This window comes from Diabrotica undecimpunctata, chromosome 7 (assembly GCF_040954645.1).
Source record: "Diabrotica undecimpunctata isolate CICGRU chromosome 7, icDiaUnde3, whole genome shotgun sequence".
NCBI lineage: Eukaryota > Metazoa > Arthropoda > Insecta > Coleoptera > Chrysomelidae > Diabrotica > Diabrotica undecimpunctata.
The window spans coordinates 38,587,452-38,608,090 of NC_092809.1; the positions used below are offsets into that span (position 1 = coordinate 38,587,452).

General features: G+C 31.0%; 1 protein-coding gene across 2 annotated transcripts in view; it reads left to right on the plus strand.

The window, feature by feature from the left end:
• Nucleotides 1-17,901, plus strand: part of LOC140445208 (uncharacterized) — a 486,932-nt gene extending 469,031 nt beyond the window's left edge. For both annotated transcript variants that reach the window (XM_072537099.1, XM_072537101.1), the window contains exons 5-7: nucleotides 9,756-9,899; nucleotides 12,792-12,916; nucleotides 15,331-17,901. In XM_072537099.1, the coding sequence (XP_072393200.1) occupies nucleotides 9,756-9,899; nucleotides 12,792-12,916; nucleotides 15,331-15,422 (361 nt within the window). In that variant the 3' untranslated portion in view covers nucleotides 15,423-17,901. The remainder of the gene's footprint in view (nucleotides 1-9,755; nucleotides 9,900-12,791; nucleotides 12,917-15,330) is intronic.
• The last annotated feature ends 2,738 nt before the right edge of the window (nucleotides 17,902-20,639 follow it).

The following is a 20,639-nucleotide window of genomic DNA, read 5'->3' on the forward strand; positions in this document are numbered from 1 at the left end:
AGTAAAAAAGTAAAAAGTTATAACCCGTTACAATAATGGTAGTAGTGAAATACCGCCATTGAAAAGTAAAGGGAAGAATTGTCCGCTGCAATATCTTAGCTTGTTTCTTGTTATTGGTCATAGAAGGTTCTGTTTTTTTTTGTAAAGAGGGCTCTTTCACCAGATTTTCATTGAGCCTACTTACAACCATGTGACATAAAAAGTGACAAAGTTATTATAAATATTTAGAAGCTAATAAGTCAGCCCTTTTTCAAACTGTTTTTTATAACAAATTTAATAAAATGTTGCAGTTTTTTAATATATACTTCATTCACAATTATAAGAACTGACTTATGCAGAAGTTAAAAGTATCCCGCTGATAAAGTCGAAGCCATAAAGGGATTTGCCTCTTCAGGTAAATAGTAAAAAGGGCCGGCTTAACGAATTTTATATTTTATTTGTCATTTACATTATATATTTAATTTAAATAAATATCTAGATAATTAAGGGAAAAAATACATAAACTAATGGAGTATTAGAATTAATTAATTATTATATTTTCTGTGTCGATTCTTTATTAAATATATCCAAATTTTGAAAGTAATAAACAATTTTTGTTTTGTTAAACAAATTGCAAGTGAAATAATAAAATGGTGAAATTAAAATTAAAATGAATTAATGTAGGTATATACATATAGCTCAATATGATTATATTTTATATTTCATGTAAGGGAAGAAGTTTTTCAATTGTTAGTAAGGTATAAAGTATGTCTGAAAAAGTTGGCAACAAATGGGAAATTTTTTTTTCTTCAAACGTCAAATAATGATGACATTACTTATCTAACTTGATCCTGTCAAAGTTTGATGTCTCCGCCGGCAGCAGTTTTTTTCCCATTTCTTTACGGCGGAGTGAAAAATGTTGTCATGGCAACAATATGAAACATGTCACAAAGCAACAATACAAATGTCCAGGGAGACATGGGAGACATCAAATGTAACCAGGGAGACGCAATTCCCACCGACGACTTAATTATTTTAATTTCTAACATCTAGACGACTTTGATAGTTGTCACAGTTAATTTCGAGTAAAAATAGCGTATGAATTGAGAAAAGAAAGAAAAGTCATGCTTCTCCGCCTCATAAAATAATGTACTATTATTGTTAATTTCATGAAAAAAAAAATATTCTTCATAAACATTTCTGTATTGCATAGAAATCAATAATCAATAATCAAATTTTTAAAATTTTAAGTGGTATACAGCGAAAATAAAAAATATTGATTTATGCTTAAAAGTGAAGTGCTTTTAAATTTAGGTGCAGCATAAAAGTTTATTTTAATTTGGTTGTAGGAATTAAAAATTATTTTTAAATTTAGATTCATGGCCTTTTAGTAATGTTTCAGTAGGTGCATTAATTTTTAATTTTATTTCTAATTTACCTTATTCAATATAAAAATCAACAAATGCAAAAGTATTTTTTTAATTAATTTTTACTTTAAATGTATTATTTAATTATTATAAGTCTATGAATCTAAACTTGGTCATAATTTTTAATACCTACAAACATTTTAAAATTACGTTTTCTTGCATATCTAAATTTAAAATCACTTTCCTCTTCAGTATTAATTAATAATTTTGATTTTCCCTATCTACCACTTAATATTTTATAAGATTATCGATTAACCTTTTTAATAATTTTTTTTTTCGTGAAATTATTAATAAAGAAATTTCCCATTTTTTGCCAATTTTTTCAGGCATGAAACGGAATACTTAAACATAACATAAATAAATATGAACCTTTTAAAACAAGTAAATCGGTACTCACCGAAGGGACCTCAGACGTTCAGATACAATTAGCGTCTCTTTGTAAAGGCAATGAAGTCTACTTTACTAAAATAACAAGACATTTACTCAACACAGACACTATACATTACTCCCCTGAGTTAGTGATAAGTTATAGTCTAAAATAATCATTATGAAATTGACTGGCCAGTGTGAAAACCAGTGCCAATAAAACACAAAACACACACACAAAATATTTTCTTCGTTGAGACTTAAAATAATGATTAATAACAATAATTATGGGAAATTTGTATGTTTATAAAAAGAGTTTTTTGATATTATGCTTAAATGATAATATTTGATCTGATTTTATGTACCTATATACAGTTTTGATATGCTTGGCTATTATGCCGGTCCTGGCAGCTTTAGTAGCTGTAATAATTATACAACAATAGAGTTTTAACAAGGGATTATTCAGTTTTACAGGTATTATTAAAATAACTTTTATAATGAGACACTAAATTTCTGGATACAGTATACCTTAAAATCGATTTCGACTTACAGCATACCTAGAGTAAGTACTGCCATAATTTTAAGCATTAAATACAAAAATCAAAGTTAATAACATTTATAAATTACTACAAAAATAAGTGTTTTATAAATATCTCGATCAACTATTTAAGTATTTTATTTTGGAAACTCTCAAAATAAAGAAGTTTGAAATATATTTCTCTAGAATGTATAATAAACTTTTAAAGGCAAAAAACTATGTATTTCACTTTTGAAGATTATTTGAAAAAACAATACAAAATCAACTATATGTCATCACGGAGTTTTCATCAGCTATCCCTCATATATCTTCAAATATCTGTATAAGATTTTTCAACTTTTTTCTTCATTGACTGGGGTAATATCCATTCATGTAGATTTGGCAGAACAGACTGAATAAATGATACCCAATTTGATGACTGTCAAAGTTCGAAAGTCCCAGTATAAGATAAACACTTCTTAAAAATTTCCTATTTCCTCAATTATACCCAAAAATGGCCATTTACTGATCAAAACATGTCTATCAACCTCTACATATAAGAGCATAACCATTAATTACCGAAAAAAAACTAGTAAACGACTAATAACTTTCTAAATGAACTTGCCTCGGGATCCAAATTTGTTCATAAAAATATCTACGTAAATCCATATGCATGTTGAGTAATCAGACTGAATGAATTTTTTATTACGACGTTGAGCAATCTGACTATATACACGAGCCAATAAACATTATTAATTAAGCTGGGAATCAGTTTCATTCAAAAACATTGTGGAGTCTCATAAACGCAGAATGAATTATTTTGACGAGGAGTACAATGTGAACGACATAAAAATTAATAAACTTTCAGAACATTTATATCTCCATAATATATAATAACATTAATAACATCAATATTGTACGTAGTGTACCATCATAACTAACAGCGTAACATGCACTGAAGAAAATATGCGGAAGAAATGCGAAAGAAATAAAAGGCAGAATTTACAAAACAGTCATCAGACCAATAATGACATACGCAGCAGAAACACGACCTGTCACAGAGAGGACAAAAAGGATGTTAGAAACAGCAGAGATGAAAACAGAAAAATTGATGGTAAGACACTATGGGACAGAGCTAGAAGTACAGATATATGACGTAGATAAAAGGTGGAGAACATCAAGGACTGAGTAAGAAATAGATGAGTAGAATGGAACGATCATATAAGCCGAATGACAACAAATAGAGTAGTTAAGACGACAAGAAACGATTCCTCAATAGGAAGACGATATGTAGAAAGACGACGAAAATGAGGAGACAGCCTCCAGAATAAAGATGTCAATACTAGAACAACTGAACATCAAGCAAAGGTTCAGAACGCTGTAACCATTAAACGATCCATCAAAAATGGTGGGTGACAATGGGGAGCAATATAACTACCTCGGAAAGTTGGGGCCAATAAGGTCTAGGTTTTCACAAATTTCAATGAAACTACAAGTTTTTTTGGAGGACGACTGTTAGACCTCGTCTAGCTGCCCAGTCTCTCAGTCGTATCTTAGAAGTAAATCTGAACAAGATTAACTAAACATATTATTGTACATAAATAAATATAAAATTGACATGTTCTTATTAAATCAAAATCAATCAAAGCAAATCTTGCCTATAGCCTTATATAAAAATATTTTTAAATGATACTTATGGTTTCTGATGTTATCTTCAAGTAGTTGAGACAAGATTGCAGAATGTAGCGGGTAGTTACTGATGTAACTGAATCTAGATACTTTCATTTTTATATCTTCAGGTGGCGATTGAGCTGTGAATAGCAGCTGCAGTTGTTATTGCATGGTCGACCATGTGTTGCGGAATTCTTCACTTAATAAGGTGGACAAAAATTAGGCCAAAAGACTAGAAAAATTAACCTTGTGCTATCAACTGCATGTTTAAAATATTTCCTTTCCATATGAACATTGAAAATAATATCAATGTTAAATAGGAAAATAATAATTGGCAGGATCAAATGAATATAATTATTATCAAACCAATTAGTTAAATTATATTAAAGATACTAACTGAATTACGAAATTATCAAAAGACAGATATAAAAAATTGATTAACTAGAAATGTAAGTACTTACAAACAAAAAAACTTAAAAATAACAAACATGTGACGTTTATAACGTTACAACATATTATTATATAACAGAGCAAATAATAGACTATTTTGGACACGTCTTTCAAAGAAATGGTTTTGAGAAGCTTAGAGTTAAAGTGGCGGTAGCAGAACTAGAAGCAGATCTCTACAAGGTAAACCCACCACATCGCCTCAACCTTTGATATTCCACTATAAGAATGTACAATATTGACGGAATATCGAGAAAAATTGAAGAACCAACCAAGCAAGACCAACTTATGATGACTCATGATACCTTAACGCTATCATAACGCGATACCTGTATCAGGTTAATGAATAGGAAAAACTGCCCTTATGTCCAAGTTCTAAACTTTTAAATAACTTATTTTGAGCTTCATGTATTTCATATCATGTATTAGAATTATCCACATTATACTTTTATTTTATTATTTTTACCATCTTGCATCTGTCTGTTTTGACACTTTGAAGGAAACGAAGAAATATACAAGACAGCTTGGAATGAAGCAAAACACAAACGATGTCAGTCAAGCAAATACATCAACAATCAGAGAAAAAGTTTATTAGTCAAATTAAAAGTAAATTACATAGAAGACAAACTTAGAAGACAAACTTTAGTTTATAAAATGCAACAATAAAATTATAAATAGCTATAGAAGTGAATCAAATAAACATGGAGGTATTTTGATATAATTAAGAATCCTATATAGGTCTGATAAAGCAACGTCAATTGAATTCCACAATACCTAGATCATGGCAAAAGGCACAAGTGTATCACTGTTTAAGAAAGGCGAGCGTAACGAGTGCGAAATCAAAAAATGGTTAACAAAATTGAAACAACATTTGAACAGAATGAGTGGAAATAGATTAAACCCTGGAATAAGAAGAAAGCAAGATATGTTTGGTTTGGGGAGTAGGCGTAGTTTTATTTTTACTGGTAATATGATGATATACTAACGGGAGAATAGCATAATGTAAAGTCTTAAAACAGTCCTGCTCAAAATTTCTTAGTCCTACCTTTGTCCTAACAGTAACCATCTTGAACGATTTTATGCTTTTTTTAAGACAGTATAGGTATACTATATAAAGGAGTTTGTTTCTTTATATCTTTTAATAGTATCTACTCCTTTATATCTTTTATAAAGTTCTTCACGCCACTGATCAGTATATTTCGAAACAAACACGATAGTTTATCATTAAATACCAAATTAGCATTTCAAGCGACGATATTCAAGATATGCGAGACATTTTGGCGTTTGTATGTAGCATACACGCTATGATCTTTTAAAATATTATTTATCTTGTGATGCAGTTTCTTGCAGTGATGGGAGAACAGCACGTTGCATTAAAATGTCAAAATTAAAAGCACAATTCATAGCCAATCTTCTTTGACTGATGAACGATCGCTTAAGCCATTAGTTGTGGTGGGAACGAGGTTATTCGGCTGGTTTCTAATTATACTTTCAAGGGTTATCTTCGATTAAACTCAATTTTATTTATCAGACTTTTTAAAATGTCGGACATTTTGGATGTATATGTAACTTTAAATACTTAAATGAAATTGAAAGTTATGGTGTGTTATGGTATATCATAGAGAACGCAGCAGCAGTAACACATAATGTCTTAACGAAATTTTAGAAACTAATGCTGTGTATATTTTGTACTTAACATATTTTTCTTCGTGTCAGGGTTTAGGCATCAAACTTCAGTACTTCAGTATCTTTGAATGGGGCGTCCTACATTTCTTGTTCCTTTTGGTTTGTAAAGTAATATTAATTCTACTTCTTACGAGTCTCTCTGATGACGGGTAGACCCAGAAACACGTGTTAGAGAATGGTAAAAGACTCAACTTAAATCGAAACGTAACCGTATACGTATATTTATTATGGTATCGTCCTTACTCAACGAAATGAGTACAAATGATGGTAATTTATATGGGTAAATTGTTGATGCATAGTGGAATATAAATATTCCCAGCATCGCCCTGAATGGCTTGATTAAGCCTGGGTATATAGTTTACTTTAATTGCTATCGACATTTCACTGCATCTTCCTTCACTAGATGTCGCTAGTAGTAGCAATCTCTGATAATTATCTTTCCTATAATTGCCATAGTAGTCGGTGCGTTTTGGTTTGGTTTGAATCTTCTTACGAGTCTCTCTGATGACGGGCAGACCCAGAAACACGTGTAAGAGAATGGTAAGAGACTCAAATTAAATCAAAACGCAACCGTATACGTATAATTATTATTGTATCGTCCTTACTCAACGAAATGAGTACAAATGATGGTAATTTATATGGGTAAATTGTTGATGCATAGTGGAATATAAATGTTCCCAGCATCGCCCTGAATGGCTTGATTAAGCCTGGGTATATAGTTTACTTTAATTGCTATCGACATTTCACTGCATCTTCTCTCACTAGATATCGCTAGTAGTAGCATTCTCTGGTAATTATTTTTCCTATAATTGCCATAGTAGTGGGTGCGTTTTGGTTTGGTTTAAATCTTCTTACGAGTCTCTCTGATGACGGGTAGACCCAGAAACACGTGTTAGAGAATAGTAAGAGACTCAACTTAACTCAAAACGCAATCGTCTACGTATATTTATTTTAATATTAATTCAGTTTGGGACAATGTCCATGCAAATATGCATTTGGGTAATTTGTATTGGTAACCGGCGGACATATAACCAAACGCAACCCGTTATACACATTCTGCACTATGTGTAGCCCAACTTTTACAACAATACTCTGACAAATTTGTTAAATCTTTGCAAAAATTTAAATTTGTAGAACAATGGTTTACTATGGCTTGTTTGACGATTAGATGTCGCAATCTGTTTTATTGACAAAATTAGAGTTTTTGATGTCAATGCCTTCTCGGACAATAATCGTTTTTTTAGCCATGTTCCATCTTGCCATTATTCTGAAAACACAATTTCTGAAATTATAGTGCTATCAAGGATGTCTAATAGGGTGAGGAATGGAATCGAATTGTATTCAATTTCGTTAGTTCGTTAGTCACCTATTCCTTATATACGAACGTACGAGACCAGGCTTATGCAAATATGATAAAAATTATAAAATGATGCCAACTTTAAAATAGAAAATTAATAAAGAAAACAGACTCTATGCATTGAAAAATGATTGCTAATATTTTGTAGGTCTTCCTTCATTATCAATTACAGCCCGCCATCGTCTAGGCATTGATTCGACGAACTTTCTAGTGTACACTGGGAAAATTGTGTCCCAAGCTTCAGTAGTTTTAACTTTTAATTCATTTCTATTTAATATTGGGGCGCCATTTTCTTTATTTTTTAATGTCAACCACAAATTTTCAATAACATTCATAAAGATGCTGCCTTCGTATATCTAAGTACATGTATTGGTTTATATTCCCTTCAATAAAATGCAGGTTACCTACTCCTGCAGATGACATACACCCCCACATGCTTTACCGTAGCTTTCAGATTTTTAAATTTTAGTTCTTTATTCGGCTTTCACCACACCGATATTTTGCCATCGGACCCAAACAAGTTTATTTTGGTTTCATCAGCAAATATTACTGAATTTCAAAAATTCAAATCTTTATTAATATGCTCCCTAGCGGAAACCAATCTAATACGCCTATTTCTTCGGCTAATAAAAGGTTTATTTCTAGCAGTTCGACCATGTAGATTATTCTTTCGTAATATCCGTCTAATTGTTTCGGGGACATCTTTTTTCAAACTAGTTTTCCACCTGTTGCCGCAATTTTAGTGCATTTTTGTAGGATTATTTGCTATTTTTCTGACAATCCATTTTTCCTCGCGTTCGGTAAAAATCTTATTTGGAACTAACCTCGATTTATTTTTAACTCCATTTTCATTTCGGGTACGTTCAATGAAGTGCTGAACTGTTGATGAACATTTATTTACCATTTTGGATATGTCTCTTTGGCTACATCCATCTCTATGGTGTGTCATAATTAAATTTCTTTCACTAATCGTAGTTCGATAACTCATTCTTAAATAATTTAGTTATTTGCCGATTAAATACTTAAAAATGTCAAATTAAACATAAAAATACCTGCAATATGAATTTAATGCAACGCCTACTTCGCAAATTTTAAACTGATAAGTTGTGTTATGCTTCATCTTATCCGTATCATTTCAGCTGTGACATCAAAATCACACATAAAATAATTAAATATTTATTGTTATTTAAGTATGGTATATTTGAAACCCAAAAAATAGCTTATGCTATTTTAGAAGACTTAAAGTAATTTAATTTCAGTATGTAATTTTTTTTAATAAATATTGAGTCGCTGACACAAGCTAATTTTATTGAGTAGTGAATGCATCATTTAAGCTATGAGCCATATATATATATATATATATATATATATATATATATATATATATATATATACATATATTATATATATATGTATATATATATATATATACATATATATATATATATATATATATGTATATATATATATATATATATATATATATATATATATAAAGTAGTTAGGTATTATTGACTGACACGTTATGTAAAATAAAGTTTTATTTTGAGGTTGCAGTCATTAATAGGGCAGGAAAGTAAAACTCTTTGTTCTTATTCAAGCTTTCGCAAAATTTATTTGCTTCTTCAGGATATGCTAAAATATGGTATCAGTAAATACAACGAAATTAGAACTAAATAGCATTGTATAAAACTAGTATAAAAACTTACAACATGAGGTTAATCCATTAAATTTTGAAATTTGCAAAACATTAAAACTTAACTTATTTTAAAAATTATACAGTTATGTAAGTACAATATTCCAATTTAATTTTTAAATTAAATTGGAATATTGTACTTACATAACTGTATAATTTTTAAAATAAGTTAAGTTTTAATGTTTTGCAAATTTCAAAATTTAATGGATTAACCTCATGTTGTAAGTTTTTATACTAGTTTTATACAATGCTATTTAGTTCTAATTTCGTTGTATTTACTGATACCATATTTTAGCATATCCTGAAGAAGCAAATAAATTTTGCGAAAGCTTGAATAAGAACAAAGAGTTTTACTTTCCTGCCCTATTAATGACTGCAACCTCAAAATAAAACTTTATTATATATATATATATATATATATATATATATATATCATTAGAATAATTGACATTATAGGAACTTTAAAGATTTATGGAACAACTTGACTTAACAAATATGTTTATATGTTTAAATTCAAAATTGTAAATGTAAGAATGTACATCCCCCTTTTATTACTAAGTCAACAAAAATCTGTCATATTTTTCCTCTGTAATAAATATTTTGTTTTAGGTTCGCCCAGTATTCTCATTTCAAGATTTATTCGGAAGCTGATTACTATAAACTTGAAATTGATGGATACGAAGGAAATGCTGGTGATTCTTTGAATGATCCATGGTATGGAAGTAATAACAGTCCGTTCTCTACTTATAACAGGTAATATCATTATATGTTTATACTGTATTTATGCGCTGTAAAGAAAAATTCATTTTTACTAGAAAAATTAGTCCATCACCAACGCCTATTTTTTAATACCCATATTAGTCTCAGAGAGTTAGTTGCCATCCTCCTCCGAAACGGCTTGACCGATTTTTATGAAATTTCATATATATATATATATATATATATATATATATATATATATATATATATATATATATTTGGTAGGTCTGAGAATAGGTCGTAATATATTTTCCATTTTTTTTATTTTTTGGGCAAAATTTTTATTTTATGATGTGGTATTAAATAATACAACTCTTAATTTTTGTCCTTTTTTAATAACCCCTATATTTTAATAGTCATATTAATAATTTAATAATTTTAACCCTGGTCGATAACTAATCAATTATCACTATATCAATTATAACCGCCAGGCGTCCAGCAGTGCCACTTCTCACCCAGTAAACAGCACGGAGTCGGAATAAGAACAGAGTCGATCTCGTGTCTCTCTTACACAATAAACCTTTTCTCACTCCAAAAACTCCACATAGTTTTCGGCCATTATTATTGTTTATGCATCGAGCATAACAGTGATGTGTACAATTATCATTTAACCTTCTTAGTGTATTTCTTAAGTAAATGTATTATTAATTTGCTGTTTTTCAGTGTGTTTTTCCGGAGATAGCTAATCAGTTCGAAAATCATAATTGGACGAGCAATATAAGCGGCAAAAAACACAGATGTCGATGATTTGAAAGCGACCATTCTGAATTTTCTTTCAGGAAAGTTGTTTTCGTTAGCTAAATTCTCTAGCTAAACTCCTTCCTTTCATTTTGCTACACGGAAAACGCCCTAAAAAACCTCCCTATCTCTTTTGTCTGCCAAAATCTTCTTGTTTATAATTGCCCCGATGAATAACTTTTGTACTCACAAATATTTCAAAATTTAAACTGCAACTTCTCCCAATCAGCATTCATAGACTAGAACTGCTACCACGTTTTAACTCTTATTCACAAATTACTTCTACACTGTTTTAATTTGCCGGCACTCGTTCATTTCTCAGGATTGGATGTTCGTTCTTCTAAGGTCAGCAACAGATAATCACCTTCTTCTTCCAAAATTTATCCAAAATCTCCTTCCACGCTCTCTTTCTAACCAATCATCTTTTCGTATATTAAAAAAAAACCATTTCACAATTTCTCAAGAACTCACTCAAGTTTCTCATTTTTTTGTGTTCGATAAATAAAATAACAATGGACCTCAATAATTAGCTTTCTACAAATTCCCAGAGGTTTTTAAAAACCCATGTCAAGGACTATACACTTCCCAGACTATATACTATTCCCAGTCCGAACTGTCTAGTGAATTTAGTAATTATTTTTTTGCGAAGTTAGTTACCTTTTGACAGACTAAAAGTGGCTGGAAATTACTATACAACCAAGCACATGTACTTATAGCCAATATTAATAGTAAACAAACGAAATAGTAAATGAAATAGAACTTTGCGAATTACCGACAATCAATATTTATTTATCTGCACCATATAATAAATAGTTATGTTAAATTATAACAACTAAAATATATTTTTTAAATATATACTACCCAAAATTTGATGGGTTTAGCATACACTTCCACTATTTAGAATAATTCTTCTTTTTTTAAAGAAAGAAGTCTGCAATAGTAGAATACTTGAGCTATTAATACTGAGAAGTAGCAATTGTGTTGTAGGTTTCCGACAATGTATCTGTCAAAATATGCCTGAGCTAAGCGAATGGAGTTTAACAGGTTTTTCCCATGAATTTTGGTAACGAAACAAATTGTCAATTTTACATATTTTAAATTTAATATTATATAATATTCTAAATTTAAGCATTCATTATATAAGTCCATAATAAATTCAAATAATTTTAACATACACAAAAAAAACATATGAAATTATAATTACAGAAAAACGACTAAAGATTCTAATCAAAGTACTTATACAAGAAGAGCAAAATTACACATAGCTTTCATCAACTTCGCAAAAGCTTTTGCCCTAGTCAATCTAAGCGAGATCTGGGAAAGAATGATCGACAACGGCTGCCCTCCTCAACACATAAACTACTGACAAACAAATTTACTCATGAACATTGTTCGTCAAAGGATTAAAGAAATCGAAATTAACCTAATAGTGAGACAAGGTTGTCCTGCTTCCTCCAATCTTTTTAACATATATATCAACTATGTCCTCAAAAACTCGAAATCAGTGGAATACTGCACTATAAAGACTCGATCGAAACAATAGTATTAAAAGCAGAAGATAAACTTTAACTGGATCGTCAGAAATAAGGAATACAGAAATTAAACACTTTGACCTTTAATCCCTGACGTCCGTGGTTAAGTAAGTGGGGTAATAGTTTCCAGTTACAATTCTAACAGCCTCCGATCACGCCTATTTAAGACCTGTTCAAAACCTGTTCCAGACCAGTTCAAGACTTTTTTGAGATCTGTTCAAGACTTTTTCGAGACCTGTTTAAAAACTGTTTTTCTATCCTCTGATCAGGTCTGGAACAGGTCTCGAACAGGTCTCGAACAGGTCTTGAACAGGTCTCGAACAGGTCTTGAACAGGTCTGTAACAAGTTTTGAACAGGTCTTGAACAGTTTGTGAACAGGTCTTAAACAGGTATGAAACAGATCTTAAACAGGTCTTAAACAAGTGCGATCAGAGTCTGTCTGCATCGTGTAATGTCTGGTTCTTATCTATCTAAACTAACTATCTAAAAAATCTCGTACCTATCAAAGTTTTTATTCTTGGCATTTAAAATAATTTATCGTTTGTAAGAAATATATTTTTTATTATTTATTTAAAAAAACTGAATTATTAATATTATTTTGGAACAATATTTTAGGGACAACGATCGATCCAGCTTAAATTGTGCATCCATGTTGAAAGGTGGGTGGTGGTGGAAGTCTTGTGGACGAGGATTGAATGGTTTGTACTTAAACGATCCTCAAGATCTTACAGCAAGACAAGGTAAGACCTTTAATTTACAAATATTTTAGTCGAAAATGTTGATTTCAAATGTCTAGCGATATTTCCTTAAGTAATTATTATCTAGTTTACCCAATATTCTATGTATCAATTAGAAATCACATTAAGCATAACCGTGTCTTTAAAAATTGAGTCACAACAATTTTTTCGAAATATTCCAACCCAAACAACATTTTGAAAAACAAAAACGAACTTTTTTAGTTGTCTACTGCCTTATACTTTCTAAATTTATATTTAAATGAATATACGTCATCCCTTATACAAGCTGTAAAATATTTACTCATAGTAATAAATCACAATTTTTAGAATTACGTAAATGTGATTCGGTCATTATTTCAATTACTACTAGTCTATTGTTCATAGAAGTTAGAGTACCGAGATGCAGATTCCAATGGTTCTAAAAATATTATTCAAGAACGATTGAAGAAAGTGCTCATTACCAATGAAAAAACCCAGAATCTTTTAAATTCCCATCGACAGACGAGACATTCATGAGAAAAATCGATGAAACATTTAGCAAAATCAATGAAACATCTAAAAAATCCATGAAGTTTCTAAAAAGACCCACAAGAGATTTAACTAAACCTCTGAAATGATTAACTAAACTTCCAGAAGAACGAACGAAAAATCCATAGAAGTTTAGAGAATTATTAAACACTTCTACAACTAAAATGAATGAAGAAAAGTTTGATAAGTTCAGAAAAACTTACACATTCTAGAAAAAAAATCAAACAATTAGAAATAATGATAACTAATTGTGGAGGATGCTTAGAATAGTATTGTGGAGGAAGTATTGCGAGAAATGGGCAAAGAATGCGAAATAATAAACACAATAAAAATAAGAAAGTTACAATATCTGGGACACGTAATGAGGGGACAGCGATATGAACTGCTAAGGCTGATAATACAGGGAAAGATAAGAAGAGGAAGGAGTATAGGAAGAAGGAGAGTGTAATGATTGAAGAATTTAAGGGACTGGTTTAAATGCAGTTCTATAGAACTCTTCAGAGCAGCAGTAGATAGAGTAAAGATAGTGATGATGATATCCAACCTCCGATCGGGAGACGGCACTTAAATAAGAAGAATTGTGTGCCAAGAACAGACCTATCAGCAACTGAAGTAGAAGCATATACAGTAAATAAAGTTTAAATATTAGAGAAAGAATAAATAAACAAGAATAAAAATATGACATGAGATTAAAATTGGCGCTGTTTGATGGAAAGTCTTCTGGTCCATCTATCTTAGACAATTTGAAGCTATCGCGACAGCCAACCATTAGAAAGCTCGTAGAATATACTCTTTTCTTAAGTTTAGCGGTAAAGAACTCCCCTTTTATAAAGAAAAAGATGTTTTTCGCTTACTAACTACCTGTGATGTAACTATAACCGGCTATATTGAAAAATTTATAATGGCCACTTTAAGGATACTGTAGAGAAGTAAGCTTATACACAATTCCAACATTGTGTCCAAATATAAAAGAAATTGGAACCAGTACATTCATTTGTTCCTGACGGCCTACTGATGAGCTATGAATAAAAGCACTGACGTGACCCCTGCTTTATTGATGTTGGGCCCAAAAGTCCTTATGTGGTTCTACTTTGACTGCGGCTGCATTGGAAGCCGAAAAACCGTCGGAAAATTTTGGCAGCTGAAGAATAAATCGATCAGATGAAGTTAAGGTTAAATAATATCCATGACCTTGCCCGACAACATATTCATATAGCCAGTGATAGAATGAAAGATCATTGTTTCTCGGTCCACCAGGAAGTAGATGACCTTTTCTGGCTATATAATCCATAACTTCATAGGTAATGGGATGGTCGGTGAGAGATTAAAAATGGAATAAATTATGTGACATGGCGAATTAAGGAACTGCCAAGAGGAAAATCAAAAGTCGTCCACATAAATCTTCTTGTCCTCAAATGATACAGAAGAAGCAAGAACCCCGCAAGCAAGAACATCAAAACCAGAATAGTTACCGACCGAGTTTCAATGAATTTGTGTCAAATTATCCAGATAGAAGAAAGACAAAGTACTCAACATGAATAAAGGAAATTTTTCAGTATCTGACAAAAGTTTGTTCGGTTTGAGAAGTTGAAAAATCAGCAGCCTTGGTTGGCAAAGTACTACATTTAGAAGATATCCACCGATCGTCGCTGTACCTGGTACTAAGAGATCGTCTACCGATAGAGCCAGGTACGAGAAAATATGGCGCTCGTTAACCACTTTGAGACAAATTATGTGCCAGTATAGTATAAGAAAATTAGCTTTACTAAGAAAGAGGAGACTGGGGCACAAATTAACTTTGAGCTATTATCATGTTTTAAAACTTATATATAACAGCTTCCATATTAATTATGATAATAATTATATTTTTCTCCATTTTTATTTTCTAGGAATCGTCTGGTTCAGATGGAAAGGCTGGGATTACACGCTGAAAAAGTCGGTGATGATGATAAAACCAAGAAGTTTTGTCAGTGGAACTTAGTTTTAAATCCAAGCTATAGTCAATTTATAATCACCGGTACATCATTTCACATCGTGAAACAATCACTTTCATACATACAAAGTATTTATTAAAACAAATTTTTGTCGCAGAATTTTACCAATACTACATTTTACCTCATAGAAATAAGAAATCGCTTCTTTAACAATAGATGTATTACTTATACCTTTAGTTTGTAATGAAAACAAAGAGCACAGTAGAAATATTTCTTCCAGATTAGAGTTTTTAAAACATCTTTGTATATTAAAAGTTTATTACAGTTGTATAAAAATTACACATTTGAAAATCTTTGACTTTCTAAAAGATTTATTACTTTAAACAATGCTGAAACTATTAATTTCAAGAATAGTTACTGTTTAAAGAGATGGACCGGGACAACCCTTCATCATTAAATTTATGAGCGTTTCTTATTGTTCCCGTATCATTTCCCACTGTGGCACGTTGTCAATCATATTCGCAATAATAGTTTTGTTAATGTTGAGTAAAAATAAATCAAAAGATATTTTGTACTATCATTCATGAAGGTTTCAAAGCCAGGATATTGTTTTTAGTTCTGGATTAGAGATAGGTGCGTGAGTGATTTTCAATTTCCATTCGGGCTTGACTGATTTTATGCAGTTTTGAAATCGCTCAGGGACTGACATATTTAATTTTATTTCTTGCAATATCATCTTCTCGATTACTTGAAGACTTCCAGGTATACAGTACACGTTTTGAGATTGGTCCCGTAACTTAAACTGCCAAAACTGATTCACCAGTGGGAGAGCGTCGAATCGCGAATTATCGTGAGTCACGTTCGTACTCTATCGCCCACGTTCACGCCCAGTCAGGTTGATGCCCAAAAAGGTTACTCACGATGGCGACGGATCACGTCGATAACCGTCGTGAATCTAGTTATTTCACGTAACACGCCCAACACTAGTCATTTCTATGTATTGTGATATTGGGATGTTTTGTGTCAACCACTTAGAAGATTCTTTAGAGTTTTACTAATCATTAACATTTTCATTTTTTTTCCAGAAATCATTTATGTTGTTAGTATCTTTTAGTATATGTCATGCAACTTTTTGTTAATTTCTTGAGAGTTCATGGATCTTAGAGTGCATCCAGTGATATTGTAGGGTATTTCTAAACTTTGCAGACTCTATTCAGCCTAACACTAATTTTAAAACAAAGTAGGTTATGGTCTAATCGAAAATCGGCATCTAGATAGGTATTTATTGATTTTATATAGTTTTTGGTCAATTAGAATTTTTTTATTTTTTTTTACGATGTTATCTTCTCTATCACTTGGAGACTTTTGTAGATGAAGTCTACGTTTCGGCAGACAAAACCATGTATTCATAATTACAAATTTTCCTCTTTGTACCATACATATTGATCTTGATTATGAAGAATTAATCTTAGGACACCGGTTTTACCGGTACATAATAGGCTTAAAGAATCCGTTGCTCAATACTGGTAGATTATGGGCAGTGTCGTTCTTAGAAGTGAGTAACACAAGAAACAATAGATATAAAACAACAAAAAAGAAACAGAACAAAACAGCTCTTCAAAAGAAAAGGGTGCCACTATTTTGGAATGTTTCAATCCTAGAAAAATAGAAATGGGATATTTTAAATAAAATATGGTAAACTTAACTAAATTAAAATATATTAAAAAAATATCAAATATCGCACATAAAATAGGTGCTGTCTCATATATGACAAAGCATTTAGGAAAATTTACGTCTCGTATTGTTGTTTTAATTTCTTAACTTGAAATAACTTTACTTTAATTGGCTGACAATACATATAAGGAAAAGTTCTCACAATAACTTTGAGCTGTAGACATGTCAACTAGATATTGATCTTCTGTGTAAAGTCTTGAATACACGGGGTCTCCATACTTAGCTGAGCGGAAACGTGATCGCCAATCTGGGCAAAACGTGAGATAGATCGGGACTACGTTTGGAGCTAACTTGAAATTAACGTTGGACTACCATTGGAATTAACTCAGGATTGACTGAGGACTAACTTAGGACTTACACCTGGATCCTAATTAGGTGGGAAAAAAAATAAACGTAGGGAAAAGAACACAAGATAAAAATATAAAGAAATACGAACTTAACTCTATCTTGTACAGCGGAAAAATGAAAAAATTAGATCGAGATTTTTACAGAAAAATATTTACAGATGGAAATACCGTTTAATATCCTGGGTGGTCCGAGCGGTCTTTGGGAATATTTTTAAACGGAACTGATTTTTACCCAACTAAAGGCATATTTTCAGCACTTTATTTAAGGGATTATTTACTTTATTTACAAACAAAAGCCATATCCATGATGAACGGAATTCTGTGGGACCAAACAATATCTAAAGCGAACAAACAACTCATATACAACACCATACTTAAAAGTGTAATCACATATGGCAGCGAAGTTTGGCAAATGAAACAAAGAACAGAGAAACTGTTACTAGCAACAGAAATGGACTTCTGGAGAAGAGCAGCAGGAAAATCAAGAAGAGATCGGATACCAAATGAGAGAATACGTGAAATGATGGGAGTCAAGCATACAATAGTTGATGACATAAAAACAAAACAGTTAATATGGTACGGCCATGTACAGAGAATGCCAGATGACAGAATTCCAAAACAGATTTTGACGTGGACACCACAAGGGAGAAGGAAAAGAGGAAGGCCGAGAAAAAGCTGGAGAGAGGGAATTGAAAAAGAACTAGAAGAAAGAGAAATCCCTCCAGGCCTATGGCTGAATAGAGAAGAATGGCGGTTAGGAGTCGGAAGGCGTCGGAGAACGCTGTAAACCGATAATAGTAGTAGTAGTAGCCACCGACAACTTTAGTCAAAACAGCGTGGGTACTGGATTCATAAAATGAAAAGACAGTATATTTAGGTACATTTTCGGTAGAACCTCCAAGGAATTATAAAAGGAACAGTAAGCGATAACTTTTTAAACATATTTAACAGTTGTTTTATGGGAAAAGCATCATTGGCCTAAAATTATTTCGTGAAAAAATCTTACACAAATTAATCTGGATGTATAAAGTGAAATAAAATTTAATAAAATAACGAAAATGGGACAGGATATAACAACTGAATTTTTGACACGTTAATTAATTAAGTTTTTGACAGTACTAACGTTTCTGATAAAATACTTAAATCAATGTATCTTTGTGTTTACTTCAAACCTCAAATAAGCTTAATGCTGCGACCGAGCTCGATTAGTGAGATTAGTGCCGTAACGTAAACTGTCGCAACTGATACAATAGGCGGGAGAGATAATATCGCCATCGTATATTGTTTTCTTTGCACTTCTGGAAAAATTTTAACTGTTTCTTCAAAATACCTACTTTTCTTTTGGTGTTTTTTGTTTGCTTAACGAATCATTTTGTGGTTAATGAAGCTCGTGAACTCGAGTTGTACTCATTGTTTATAATAAATAGAAGAGGCTCAATTGCTCTAAGTGTGTTCGTGTTTCTGTAATGTTGACCACTTTCTTGTAAAAATTGTTCAATTGTGCATACTTCTTCTGGTACCATGATACCCTCCTGTGACGTTTTCTATTTAGGTAATTGTCCAGGTCTTGAGATGATAACAGTTTTTGATGTTTCTATAGTAATAGTTTGTTTTTTGACAATAAATAATAAACTGAAGACCATAATTACAAAAATAACTAATTCCTTACTGTCTTCAACAGGCTACTGTAGTGATTATTCGTTTTATAAGCTGGAAGTCGTAAGTTCGAATCCTATAAAGACAGAAATGTTGTAATTAAACACATATTACATAAGGTAAAGTACTTTTACTCTTCAATATAATATATATTACTATAAAATACTTCTCTACAATACTATTACCGATACTTACACGCCATGTTACCTAATGAAAGATCCGATGATTATAAATTGTTAAAGTTTCTAAATTATTGGAAAAGTTGTAAAGGAAAAAAGACTGTGTAGCTTATCGGAAAAGTATTTCTGTATTAATTTCATCGATAAGTTTGTTGTAAATTAAGAATGTATAGATAAGGGATAAATTCTATCAAGAGCAGCATTAATATTTTATTTTGTTTTTAAAATTAAATATAAATTCTATTAGTTAAGGTCATTCGTAGTACTTTTATTTGTAGTATTTTCCATCGTATTTTCGATGTTCGTCAATTTATTTTTAATGTATAAAGCATACTCTTTTATCACCCTGTATCATTATCACCATATTAATTCGACATTACTATGTTATTTTCATTCTGAAGAAAAAGTAAAAAGGGAAAAAGAAAAACTTGTCTTTTCCGTTTTTCTTTTTCCGTTTCTCAAACAATTCATCAATTTTAGACCAATTTAGAGTAAATCATTGCAACAACGGAGAGATAAAATTTGTAGAAAATACACAAAAAAATATTGGTAAACATATTTAGCTTACACTTTATTTGATAATGAAAGATAGTTATAATTTCCAAGTATGTGTGCAAAGCGCTTACAAAAGCACATATTTATCATATATATCAATATATATATATATATATATATATATATATATATATATATATATATATATATATATATATATATACTTTTTAAATTCCTGAGTTTGTCGGTCTGTTACATAAAACAGTTAATTATTGCATAAACGTTTCGGCTATTTGTCATAGAGATATCCTTTATATCGGTCTTATTATTGTCAGAATTTTGATCTTTCTTTATGTGAATCATAATCACCAATATACATCTTTTGTTGTAGTCCTGTTTTTTTCAATCTGTACATTTTTAAAATCAAAGAATGGCTATTTTTTAAGCACGACCATTCTAAGCTGTGAATATATGAGGAGCAGACTGTCTATATGCATTTTGTCCATTTTTTGTAATTTTGGCAAATAGAGAAAAACTGCTATGCGTTTGGCAAGAAATTGAACGAAAAACTGATATACCTAAAATATGGATGAAAAATCATTCAAATATTATACCTATATGCTAAAAATCTAGTATTGATAATATCCCAAAAAACTTGAAAAAACTGTTGGACAAACTGCATTTAGATTGTCATCCTTGAACAAAACGCATTTTGATTGTCCACACCAAGCGATATGACAGACTTTTGGTAATAACGATGTAAAAAAACTCAAGTAGCTTCATAAAAATAGTATTTTATTTTTAAATACAAAATTATGTTTAAAAATGAATGGAACAATTAAGGCATTTTACA